General features: G+C 40.8%; 1 protein-coding gene across 1 annotated transcript; it reads right to left on the reverse strand.

The window, feature by feature from the left end:
* Positions 1-1,633: 1,633 nt before the first annotated feature.
* LOC132766731 (cholinesterase-like) lies at positions 1,634-9,052 on the reverse strand. The gene is made up of 4 exons (XM_060761041.2): positions 8,886-9,052; positions 6,977-8,474; positions 4,668-4,822; positions 1,634-3,144 (listed from the first exon to the last, which is right to left on the reverse strand). The coding sequence occupies exons 2-4, from the start codon at positions 8,464-8,466 to the stop codon at positions 2,978-2,980; spliced, it is 1,812 nt and encodes a 603-aa protein (XP_060617024.2). The 5' UTR covers positions 8,467-8,474; positions 8,886-9,052; the 3' UTR covers positions 1,634-2,977.
* Between the last annotated feature and the right edge of the window lie 4,758 nt (positions 9,053-13,810).

Raw genomic sequence — 13,810 nt, forward strand, 5'->3', positions numbered from 1 at the left:
GAAGAGATTTCAGCTAGGACCATGGATAAGAAGGCCCAGGCCCAATGAGCTTCTGATAAGCCAGATCAGCCTGAAGAGAGAACAAACAAAATTGATGCTTCTCATTTTGGTTTGCATAGTAATTCATAGAATAATAATAATAATAATAATAATAATAATAATAATCTTTTGTACCACATTTTATTCAGTTTGTCTAGAAAAGACCTCCCACATCTTCCAGAGCCTGTGAAGTTTAAGTTCTCTGGCCTCCTTTAAGAGAAGGAGGTAGCTTTTTTCAAAAGCAGAAGTGGCATCATTTCCCTTCTTGTTTAAGAAAAGAAAAAATGAACCGAAATTGCCCAGTACAGATCCTAGTTAGTATAGAATAAATCAATTTCATAAACAATACAAGAGATACAGGTATGGGGCAGGCAGCATATTTTACCCATCACCATTCCATGGTATAAAACTAGATAAGCCATCTTTGTAATGCCAAAATTCTTGTGAATCAACATGAAGTATGGTCAGGGATATCATTGGAGGCTTTGGGTCTCACACCACTCAAAGGCTCTCTTCACAGACAGGGTCACCCTTATTACCCTATATATTCATGTATAAGTATTCATGTCAACAAAATCACCCCACCCCACTCCGAATTTGGTTGATTTATCCTCAGATCAATGTGAGTACTGGACTAATTCTTACCAGAAAGGAGCCACCCCTTTCTCTGATCACAATAGTGAAAGGTAAGAGTTTTAAACTATTATGGGAGGACCTAAAATATGCAGTGACCCCTCTACTCTCTCTGATGTGGCACATCTTCTGGCCTTTTTGAAAGTCTGGATAGAGAAATTGTGACGGCAACCAGAAGTAGCTGGATTCCTAAGATAGAGTTAGTAAGCCCTTAGCCATGTAATGAAAATCAACATATCCACAGAGCTTATCAAGATTCATAATTTGTAATCCCAAAATTGCCTTGACTTATATATGTAGTCAACTTTTGTATTATACAGTGTATCAACAGCTGTTTGCAAAGAAGACTTGTTCATACAAGAGCACAAATGTATCACTTATGAGCCACAATTGACATCTGTGGAACACAGTGGCCTACTAATGTTCTGAAGTGTGGAAGAGGCAAGCGGATACATAATTCATGTCTAGGGACTTGAGTAATGGATTCAAATGGCAATAAAGGAGATTCCAGCTAAACATCAGGAAGAACTTTCTGATGGTAAGAGATGTTCAACAGTGGAATATGCTTCTTGAGAGTGTGATGGACTCTCCTTCTCTGGAGGTTTATAAGCAGGGAGTGGATAGCCATCTATTGGGAGTGCTTTGGTAGTGTGTTCCTGCATGGCAAGGGGTTGGACTGGATGTCCCTTCTGATCTCTTTCAACTCTAGGATTGTATTATTCCACATGGTGCCGCTTCTCTGTCTGCTGACCCCTCCCCATCATCTCTCTCCTGGGTTCCTCATTCTGATCACGAGGGAAAAGGGACAACTTTTTTCCATTTGCTCTAGCACCAAGGACCTACGTTAAGGCCAAGATACAGTATTGAGTATATTAATTCTGAAAGTTAGGCAATGAAAGAAAAATAGATAAACCCAGTGATCTCATACACACATCAAAGGCAGACTAGAATATTTGCAGGGGTAAAATATTTAAAATGCTTTTATTGAGATTCAAAGTATTGAATCACCATAGAGAAACGTATGACACATTTTATAAGCCATTCAATGAAGATCCAATCATATTTAATTCATATTCAAGATGGCCTAGAGCCTCTGCACATTCTTGTAATTAATATTATTTTCTTAAAAGCTGACTGAAAAATTATTCAGTTATTTCTGGAATGTAATGCATTTGCCAACATAGCATAATCGTTTGAGCATTGAACTACCACTGTGAAGACCAGGGTGCAATTCCCAGCTCAGCAATGAGTGCCTATGGGTAGGTTACACATATTCAACCCCAGAAACCCAAGTAATTGGTTTGCCTTAGGGTCGCCATAAGTCAAAAACAACTTGAAGGCACACAACAACACATTTCTTCCATTTCATTTTAATCTCTGTGTTTGTTTTGCTCTGTTAGAATTGTAAAACAATGGTTGCTGATGACACGATAAATAAATTCCATTTGGTTGTTCTCCACTGACTGGCTGTAAGACTACATATTGATTTCAGTGCTTAGGCAAATAGCATGGGGCAGCGATCAAGTTATGATACTTTTGTTTTGCAAATTTTCAGCATCTGATTTGAGATATTGCTCAACTATATAGCGAGAGGTAAAGTCCAGACCTATTTATCTGGACTTTAATCCACAGCATAATTGCTTTGCACTAGTTGACCTGTGGAGCCCCCTGGCTCCCATCTCATGATGCAAAGGAACTTCCGGTGTGGCTCCGTAGGACAATTAATACAGAATTGGCATATGCCACCATGACAGCAATATAGGAGGCTTCCCATGTTGCACCAGAAAGCATAGGGGGAAGCTATGCAGTCGATCGGACTGGCTTAAGAGTAAGCCAGGCAATGTGGGACATGGGACAATAGGTTTCCCACACCTCACTATAGCAGTCACTGGATTCGCCACAATGTATGGCAATGCAGGTGGCCTGTGTGAAGAGGTCAGCTATCTCACTCTATTACTACTGCCTATTTTTTTAGCAGTCTTTTATTTAGTACTAGCCATCCCCTGCCACACGTTGCGGTGACCCAGTCTGTGTATATGTGTTTTGTGCGTGTATATATGTGTATATGTGTGTTTGTGTATATATGTGGCTTTGTGCATGTGTTGTAATGTGTGTGTTTTTATTTTTGGCTTTTAAAGTCGCTTTTTCTGTGTTTTTCAGTGTTTTATGAGTGATGGTCACTCGTTGGCTTGATAGGTGTCTTGTGTCCAAATTTGGTGTCAATTCCCCCAGTGGTTTTTGAGTTATGTTAATCCCACAAACACTACATTTTTATTTATATAGAATTGACTATTGATCAGAGAAATTAGTCAGTTGGACATTTAGAAAGATATTTGTCACTATTCCTAACACGTGAAGAGTCACAGGTATCCAGGTTTTCCTTATGACTTTTTATAACAGTCCCTGCTAGTGAAGAGTGGTCTTCTCCATCATCTTCTTCTGATTTCTCTGCAAAAGAAATGGGGGATTTCTCTGCAAAAGAAAAGAATGGTGATTAATGACAACTTCTCCGAGCTTGGCTAAATAACTAAGACTTTGAATGGAAGAGGAATCTGAAAGACTACATAGATTCAGGAAAATAAGGGCATCTCTAAGCAATATGTCCCCAAATAATTGTAAGAAGGCCTCCTTCTTGCCACAGGTGCTGCAGTGTTGTATTGCTACTTTCTTTCGCGCACATTACAGAAGTATGATATCTCAGTAGGAAGGAAGTTCTTATCCCAAATTAATGCTGGGTTTTCTAGATTTTCTGAGGAAAAACAATGCTACAATACAAAGTCCAGGACTAGTGGACTATCTAAGCTATGATATTCAGTTGGCTACTTCAATCTTTAAACAATACACCTTATCCCTTTTACGGAGAAGGAAGGCTGACATGGTAGCAAACCCACAACGAACATTGTGAGTTGGATGAGCTTCTTCTACAGTAATCACCTGAGTGACCTAGAGGGATTCACAATTCACAGCGTTTCGCAAGCATATCAATAATTATTAGTTCCTATTAATTATTGAATATAAGGTAAAAGGTAAAGGTTGTCCCCTGACATTAAGTCCAGTTGTGTCGAACTCTGGAGTGTGGTGCTCATCTCCATTTCTAAGCCGAAGAGCCAGCGTTGTCCATAGACATCTCCAAGGTCATGTGGCCAGCATGACTGCATGGAACGCCATTACCTTCCTGCCGGAGCGGGACCTATTGATCTACTCACATTTGCATGTTTTCGAACTACTAGGTTGGCAGAAGCTGGGGCTGACAGCGGAAGCTCACGCCGCTCCCCAGAATCAAACCTGCGACCTTTCAGTCAACAAGCTCAGCAGCTCAGCACTTTAACCCACTGCGCCACTGGGGGCTCCAACTATTGAATATACATTGAATTAATTAATAATACTGAGCAGGAAGCTTCCAAATTTCACTTCCCATTATAGAGTAATAAACCAAAATTATTATTATTTATTATTTACAGTATTTATATTCTGCCCTTCTCACCTCGAAGGGAACTCAGAGCAGATCACAGAAAACATATACTGCAAACATTCAATGCTGATTATATAATGACAAGACAGACAACATAGATAAAGGTATATATATGTAGCTTTCCCATCTTTGGCATCTTGGAGGCTGTGCTTGGTTCCAGCCACGGGGGTGGGGTGTGTGTGCTGTGGGTCCATCTTGTGTAATCTCCTTCCTACACCCACAGCAAAGCCTATCTCTATTAGTCTATCATCTATCTATACCTTCCGTCCCTATGATTCTATAGCACTGAGCCATGGCAGTTAAAAAGATACATTAATTCTAGAGTGCAGATGCATCCCAAATCAGTGGCATAGATGGTGACAGGATTCAGGAATCTCCTCCCCTACTCATGAACATGAGACAGGCTAACACATATGACAATAAGATTAAAGAGGTAGATGATTCAATACAAACTGAGCTTATTAGAAACACCAATGGCAAGGCCCACAGAGGTATGCCACATAAGATGAAAAGTTGGACTCACTTGGATTTGAAGTGTGTTTTTTAAAAAGATTGCAGTGCCGAGCAGGTGATACGGGTAGAACCTTGCCTGGCTCAGTGCTAAGATGGTAGAAGTTCTGCAGTGTAGCATTATACAGTGGCCACTCCACTTCTTGCTTCTCCGATCCTGTGGGTTTGCTATAGAGAAAATAACAATACATTTATAACCAGCAGGCCATGGTCTTGCATGTAAACTCTGGAAGAAATTATACAAGAGATTACAAAGTTTGGAGATTCCTTTAGCATTGAACAACATGGAGTGCATAACTGAAGTCAATATAAATATTCTGGATGTAAACAAAACATGGGGGGAGGGAGCGGAAATCAAGCCATTTTTTTTCTTCCTCTGGATAACCTAATGCAATCTGGTTGCCTGCTGTGATAACAATGTAGTACATAGATAAGATTTGCCTTTGGCATGATCCAACCGACTTATTTTTATGTTCTCACTACTAACATACCCTCTTGACTACTCTTCCGTCATTGCACTTTTTCAGATGCTTTAAAAAAGCCCCAGTTTTTCTCTCTTCCTCTCACTACCATCATTTGTTCTCAGCTTACTTCAACTGCTGTAAATTGAATTCAAAATGCAGGAGGCAAACTTGGTAGGTTGGTAATAATCATCATCATCATCAGGCCCGTAGCCAGGATTTTGTTTCGGGGGGGCTGATTTTTTTTCGGGGGGGGGGGGTTGGGGGGGGCTGAGTTTCGGGGGGGGTGAGTCTGAGTGAAAGAGGGTCTAGCCTAGCAAACCTTTTGTATCATTACCCCAATACCCTCATGCATATGGGATATATTGAGTATGGTTATCAGACCATGATATGAATAAACGTAACAGTTTAAATAATGTACCAGTAAGGCCTTTTCGCGAACCACCATGAGAATTTCGGGGGGGGGGGGGTCTGAAGCCCCCCCGAGCCCCCCCCCCCCCCCAGCTACATGCCTGATCATCATCATAATCATCATCATCTTTATTTAAACCTCACTACCATCTCCCCAATGGGGACTCGGGGTAGGTAACATGAGGACGAGCCCAAAAATAATACAATACAATAACATACAAAACAATAGAAAATTAAACACAACAAAATACATAATGCAACAAAATAAAATAGACAATACAAAATAACATAGTAAAATCAACCACAAAGGGCGGGCCAAATGTGCAAGGTAAAATGTTAAAAACGTTAAAACCCTGGGTGAGATAGGAACTAGGAAAAATGTATTTATAAAGGAGGGGCCTGAGACAGGGTAGCAGTGGGGTTTGGGCTTCATTAGGGGTAGGGGAAAGTGTGTTGTGTAAACAAACTGTAGATGGAAACTAACTGTAGATGGAAACTAACAAAAAAGTTTGTATGGTAAAAGCAAGTTTCTGCAGCAGCTTCCAACTTGTATGCTTTTCCTCCTGAATAACTTTTGACACCTTGACCGCATTCTGAAACATTGGAGAGCATATAATGAATGTATCCAGCTCTTACCGTCAGGAAGTTCTTCCTAAGATTTAGATAGACTCTCTTTTCCTGCTATTTGAATCTACTGCTCCATGTCCAATCTCAAGAGCAGGGTAAAACAAGCTTGTCCCCTCTTCAATATCATGTCTTCTCAAATATTTAAAGATGGCTTTGATGTCCCTACTCAGTCCTCATTTCTCCAAATTAAACCTTCACAGCTCCCTAATCTTTACATGTGATAATCCTCTGATTTGGATCTAGAAATGCTTTGCTACCATCAGGCTCTGTTTGTATGCAAATAGGACTTTTCTACAGGTCCTTGCATGAAACAACCCCTACTAACACTATTGTCATTATCATAATCATAAATCATCTTGAACTCTACTTCCCAGCAATTCAAACCAATCATGATGATTAGGAATTGCAATTCAACTTCATCTAGGGAACTGCATAGTTCTCATCCCCATAAATAAATGTGGGTGATAACCTGCAACAGCTGGAGTCCACAAAAAACTGTTAAATACAACTTGAGTTTCCCTTATTTAGATGGAAGCCTTTTGATGTCATATTTTTTTCTGATTTGGGTATAACTGCATTTAAAAACTAATTCTGAACATGAAGCAAAGTTTGTGTACACTGAATCATCATCCAATGTGAACAATTTTAGTTTACGGAGTATTTCTGATTTTGGAATTCCAGATAAGGGATGGACAACCTGTCACTTAAAATTCTGTTTCTTAAGATACTTTCTGCAGGAAATAATACCAAAGAAGAAAATAATGTGAATTCTGCTACTCAGATTGGATAATGCAGAGGAGAATGAGAAAGTCAAATGTCTTACCCAGTTCTGGCGAACTCCGCCCAATATCGCATTATCCTACGGCTGAGCGCTGCCTCGGCCTCTGTGTATGTTTTGTTGGCCTCCAAAGCTGCCTTAAAAGTTCCAAACACATAAATGATTTCAGCTCCATGGGTTGCATTTGCCCACTCAGGCCAGACAGTGCCAGAAGTATGATGTGTAAAATAGTAAACATACGAAGGACCCCCAGCTTTTCTGATCTGGGCAGCAAATTTAGTTGCAGGGCACACAAATAAATAATCACCCAAGGATTGCACCAAGGCCGAACGGTACTTCGCTGGGCCATGGCTCTCTTCACTGTATTTCAGGGCCACAGCCTGAATTTCTTTTTCAGTTGCATTTTGCAATGCCCTTCTTAATACTTCTAGAAATTGTTCACGGTTGATTAGGCTATGATTGCTTCCAGGAAAAATTAAAGTCAACAAGGAAGCTGCTTCGTCTGAGTTGACACCAGTGATAATTGGTTTGATCTGCACATGCTGAGAGTCTAAAAGTCTCTGAGGATCATCAGTCAGAAATTCCCCATCTGTTGTTGGTACGAAGGGGAGGCTCATAAGAAACTTACTTTTCAGAACCAACAATGTTTCATATGGAGGAAATTCCATTGCATTTTTTCCCCGAAGACAGGTCACAATTTCATTTACATTGCCTTCTCCACATCCCAGCAGCTGGCTAAACTCAAGAGATTTATTCTTGACTGTCTCAGGACTTGCCCAAGCCCAGATAGCATTGGGAGCTCCACTCTCAAGCACAGCTTGGGCAAAAAGGGGTTCACTTTTAGGTGAAAGCAGATGGAAGCCAACAGAGGCTCCTCCAGCACTCTGACCAAAAATCGTCACCCGCTTTGGATCTCCACCAAAGGCGGCTGCATTCTCCTTGATCCAGGTCAGGGCCAGGTGTTGGTCCCACAGACCCATGTTTCCTGGTACGGCTGGTGGCAAGGAAAGGAAACCCAAAGCCCCAATGCGGTAATTCATGGAGGCCACAATGACATTCTCAGTCACAGCTAAGGAAGACCCATTGTACAAGTCGAGGGAACTTGTACCTGCAATAAAGCCCCCTCCATGTATCCAGACAAAGATGGGAACTGGTACAGAGGGCTTTGGATGGGGTACCCAGATGTTGAGAAAGAGACAATCTTCTGACAGAGGCCTATTGGGATTCACCATTTTGGCCTCAGGTGTTTGAGAAAGAACTGACTGAGGACAGGCATTGCCAAAGTCGATGGCCTCGAAGGTTTTACTCCAGGGCTGATGTGGAAGAGGCTTCTGGAATCGCAGTTTCCCCAAGGGGGGCTCAGCATAGGGAATGCCAAGATAAGCTCTCACAGAGCCAGAGCCAACAGCGAGAGTTTTGCCCTTGACAGGGCCACTGCTGGTGTCTACCACAAGGTCATCTTTGGAGGCAGCATTGGAGGCCAGTGAAAACAGGATGAAGAGGGAGCATGACATGGAAGAGGCAAGACCAAGCATTGCAGTCACTGGAAAGAAAAAGTCCCAAGTGAGTTAACAGCAAATACAAAGGAGGCCCTCCTCCATTTTAACTCAATGGCTGGTTATATTATGTTCATGTCAAACACTCCAATATATTCATACTTTAAAAAAAAAATAAGCACACTGCTCAAGCCATAGAAGGATGTTTCAATCCTTGAGCTCTGAGCACTTTGGTAATATGCTCTGGCCATATATTCCAGTCCATAGTTGCATAGTTTGTAGACTGTTGCATTGAATATTCATTTAAATATTCATGCAAGGATCTCTTGTTTTCTGGAGTTGGTATATAGATGCCGGAAGTGAAGAAAAAGAAACAACAGGAGGAAGCAAAAGATGTTAACCTGCTTAAGCCCACTAATAACTATAAAACAAGAATTACAAAGGAAATTGGGATTTACCTGCTTATTCCCACAAAGAGCTTGTTGGTTAATAGTCTTGCTCGCAAGATTGTAACCAATTCTCACTCTTCTGAACATTTCCCCCTTTATATAGTATTACCACATCAATATTTCTCATAACTGGTAAACACCACGCCGTGTCCTTGAGTTCAGATAGATTTTTTATCATTCTGAGGAAGGAAATGCAGCTTTATTGCAGTTTAACTGTCATAATTGACCTTCCCTAAAGGCATTTTGGGGGTTATATTTTGCTGAGCTTGCAGAAATAATGTGTAAGTAATTTCTACCACCACAGTAACACATACAGTAATATTAATAATAATAATCGGCGTTGACAAAATTACCATCTGTCAGATGCAAAAGACACCCTACTCGGATCTGCACGCATTATTTGCCGATACATCACACAATCCTAGTCACTTGGGAAGTGTCTAATGTGTGATCCAATATCTTCACAGCATAGTGATCTTGTTTGCTGTGTACTAATCTTGTGTTTCCTCCTCCTCCTCCTCCTCCTCCTCCTCCTCTTCTTCTTCTTCTTATTATTATTATTATCACAACAAGATTACAATGCAAGGATCTGGTGTGCCGATCACCAATACCCAGTGTGCCGATCACCACTGGGACCACTTTAACTGGCTTGTGCAAGAGTCTTTACAGTTCAATCTTTAAATCCTTGTCTCATGTCAGTTTCAAATAATAATAATAATAATAATAATAATAACAACAACAACAACAACAACAACAACTTTATTTTTGCACCTCACCTCCATCTCCCCGAAGGGACAAGGGGCAGCTTACATATGGCACAATGTGCCTAAAACAACACATAAAGATACACAATACAATACAAAATAAAACCAAAGGCAAATAAAACAAAGTTTAAGCTCAAAACAGCACCCCGTAACCTATGATGAGAACTGTTGAAAACATAGTCAACTATAAACAAGAACAGGGAATAAGATTTTTAGCTAATGAACTAGGGCATGGGGCAAACGTGCTGTGCTGTGGCATTAAATTGCTGACCACTGAGACTAGACATTCTCAAAGGCTTGTCCAAACACCCAAGGTCTTCAATTCCTTCCAGAAGGAAGACAGTATGGGTACCTGCCTAATCTCCCCTAGGGAGGGTGCTCCAAAGCCAGGGGGGCCACCACGAAGAAGGCCCTGTGGTTCAGTTCTAGTGGACCCCCTGGTTTAGTTCTAGCATCCCCAGTGGGTACCAAAAAGGCAATGACTGGAAAATGAATGGTTCAGTATGTCTCCATTCATGTCACCACCATTTTATAATATGGGATATGACAATCCAAGATAGATTCCATTCATAGATCTAGTGTGTATGGTGGACAGATCTAGAATGTCCACCATACACAGATTAGAGGAGGATGATTCTCTGGGAAGGAGTAATGAATTTCCATCAACACAATTTACTTTCATAGAGAGCCAGGTTATGTAAAGTTGTTGTTTGTTTTCAGATGTTATGCATGGTCCCATTCGGATGATGATTTGAACTGGTGAACTGTTTTAATGTATATTTATTACTGTTTTCATTTGTGCTATTGTATTTTATGTTATGTTATTATATTGTGTTGGCACTGAATAGTAGCCATCCTGAGTCCCTCTTCGGAGGTTGAGAAGGACAAGATATACATGTTCCAAATGAATAAAATAAATAAAAAATAAATTAGACATAAGGATATGGGTAAACCACCACTGCTATCATCCCAGGTCCATCCCCCTGCACCACTGCCAACAGTTAAACTTGGTCATGATGGGTATGTATGCCAAGTTTGCTCCAGATCCATCATTGGTGGGGTTTGCAGTGGTATCTGGATGTGGGTGAACTGCAAATCCCATTGTCCTGGTCCATCCCCCCTGCCAACCCCAGATGTATTTAGGGTTGGTCATGATGGGTGTGTGCGTCAAGATATATTGTCAGTAGGGTTCATAGAGATCTCTGGATGTGGGTGAACTGTAATTCCCATCATCCATGGTAAACCTCTCCCCCTCCCCCCAACCCCTCCAATATTTTCTGTTAGTCATGTTGGGTATGTGTGCCAAGTTTGGTCCAGATCCGTTGTTTGCAGGAGTCACAAGTCTCTGTGGGAGTGGGAGCCACTTTGGAAAATAGTTAGGTTGATAGATATATACATACATATTTCATAGATAGATGGATGGATAGATAGATAGATAGATAGATAGATAGATAGATAGATGAGGTAATCAATACCAGATAGCCACGCACATACAATTCCCAGCACTACTGGTATGTCATTACCGTACGTCGAATACTCTCTCCCAACAGAAGAGTCCAATTGTATTTAAAAAATCTTAATAACATAAAAGAGAAGCCAGATATTGCTCCTTTTTATTGAAAAAACATTATTTATTATTTATTTTATTTACTGCATTTATAACCCACCCTTCTCACCCCAAAAGGGACGTACTACTTCAGCACACTACAGAATGAATCCAGTTCAAATCCAGTTTCGGCCTCCTGAATTCTGGCGTTTGTAGTTTACTGAGGCTGTTAAAGTCTCCTCCCTAAACTACAAAACTACAAAGTGGATTGATTCTCTAGTGTGATGAGGTCCTGAGAGCAGCCTTACAATCGGCAGCAATTTGATGCCATTTTAACAAACATATCATAAAATAAACATATACATTAAAACAAAAACATTAAAAAACAATATAAACATTAAAATTCATTATTAAAATCATGCAATCCGAAGACATAGTCAAAAGCCGTTCCTGTTGTTATTGCACTTAATTCCCCTTCACTTGTTGCACTGCACTATTGGCCAAAGGCTTGGCCCCAGAGCCATGGTTTAACTTTCTTCTTGAATATCAGGAGGGAGGGGGCTGATCTGATTTTGATGGGGAGGGAATTCCGTAGCTGAGGGGCCACCACTGAGAAGGTCCTATCTCTCATCCCCACCAATCACGCTTGTGAAGGAGGTGGGACTGAGAGCAGGGCGTCCCCCAATGATCTTAACCTCTGAGATGGTTCATAGAGGGAGATGCGTTTGGACAGATAAGCTGGGCCAGAACCGTTTAGGTCTTTATAGGCTAAAGCCAGCATTTTGAATTGTGCTTGGTAGCAGATAGGCAACCAGTTTCATCTATAGTGGGGTACTCAGAGTCTTTGAGATGTCCTTTGTGAGAGGGTTAAAGAGGATTATAACAATAAATTTTATTTGTTGTCTACCTCTCCTCAAGGCTTGAGATATAAAACATAAAAACATAAAACCCCATTAAAATACTTGTATTGAAAGCCATAAACATAAGAAGAAAATTGTGGGGGTTTTTTTCTTTTTTGCAGAAATTAAACAGAAATGAGGTTCAGAGATTTTATTTCGGTTCAGGACAGTACTTGAGCAATTCCTCATTACTCAACTAGTTGCTCAAGTTTTTACTACACAAGTCTTGAGATCAATGTGGGCATGTTGCCACAGGAAAGCAAAATGAGGACATTGCCTCATGCGGTTAAAAATCTGCCCTGCCATGAAGGTTTCCTACATTTACAACATTGCAGTCACTTAAATGTGCAGCTGAGCATTTAGAAACAGAGTTTGGGCATCCAAAGAAGAGAATCAGGCAAAGTTACCAAAAGGAATGCAAACAAAATGTTTTAGGTATGAATGATTCCGAGTTCTAAGTGTGAAAGATTTTTAATGTCTTAATCTCTGCATTGCTAGAAATTTGGTGATAGAACCCTGAGACTCGAGGACCAAATAGTGAATAGCGACACTATCACAGGGCCCTTCCACAGAGCCATAACTCAGAATATCAAGGCAGATAATCCGCAATATCTGATTTGAACTGGATTACCTGAGTCCACACTGCCATATAATCCAGTTCAATGTGGATTTTATACTGCTGTGTGGAAGGGGCCATAATTAGATGGATTTAGAACCAAAGCTATCTAAATCTCATGATGCCCATTGTCTGGGCTATAGCATCAAACTGATTGGAGTCACATACAGGTGGAGTAGCCCTTATTCAAAATGTTTGAGATCAAATAATAGAATCCTAGAGTTGGAAGAGACCTCATGGGCCATCCAGTCCAACTCCCCGCCAAGAAGCAGGAAAATCTCATTCAAAGCACTCCTGAAAGATGGCCATCCAGCCTCTGCTTGAAAACATCTAAAGAAGGAGCCTTCACCTCACTCCAGAGTAGAGAGTTCCACTTCTGAGCAGCTCTCACAGTCAGGAATTTCTTCCTAATGTTCAGGTGGAATATCCTTTCCTGTAGTTTGAAGCCATTTTTCCATGTTCTAGTCTCCAGGGGAGCAGAAAACAAGCTTGCTCCCTCCTCCCTATGACTTCTTCTCACATATTTATATATGGCTATCATGTCTCCTCTCAGCCTTCTCTTCTGCAGGCTAAACATGCCCAGTTCTTTAAGCCACTCCTCATAGGGCTGGTTCTCCAGACCCTTGATCATTTTAGTCGTCCTCCTCTGGACACATTCCAGCTTGTCAACATCTCCCTTCAACTGAAGCACCCAGAATTGGACACAGTATTCCAGGTGTGGTCTGACCAAGGCAGAATTGAGGGGTAGCATGTCTTTTGGATTTCAGATTTTGAATTACCGATGTTTCCGTATACGTGAACAATGAGATATTTTGGAGATGGGAACAATGAAAATAACTCATGTTCCATATACTCCTTATAATCTTAACCTGAAGGTAATTGTATACAATATTTCATATTACATGTACATATAGAAGGATTTTGTTTATTGAATAATCAGAAGGCAAAGGTGTCACTTAGCCACTCCTGTACACAATTTTGAAGTATTTCACATTTTTAGAATTCTGGATAAAAGATGCTGAACCTGGTCTGCCTTTTAACATGGTGAATGCCACCAGTGATTCCTTTTGCTAGACAATGACCGCTGTTTCCTGGGCTGTATATAACAA

This window comes from Anolis sagrei, chromosome 2 (genome assembly GCF_037176765.1).
Source record: "Anolis sagrei isolate rAnoSag1 chromosome 2, rAnoSag1.mat, whole genome shotgun sequence".
Classification (NCBI taxonomy): Eukaryota; Metazoa; Chordata; class Lepidosauria; order Squamata; family Dactyloidae; genus Anolis; species Anolis sagrei.

What these genes read in the sequence shown, in the direction of transcription:
- LOC132766731 (XM_060761041.2), bottom strand. Translation starts at nt 8,466, where the DNA reads ATGCTTGGTCTTGCCTCTTCCATGTCATGCTCCCTCTTCATCCTGTTT. An exon ending in GCGGAGTTCGCCAGAACTGG is followed by an intron (nt 4,823 to 6,976) that starts GTAAGACATTTG and finishes TTTTCTCTATAG; the next exon opens with CAAACCCACAGGATCGGAGA. An exon ending in AAAACACACTTCAAATCCAA is followed by an intron (nt 3,145 to 4,667) that starts GTGAGTCCAACT and finishes TTTCTTTTGCAG; the next exon opens with AGAAATCCCCCATTTCTTTT.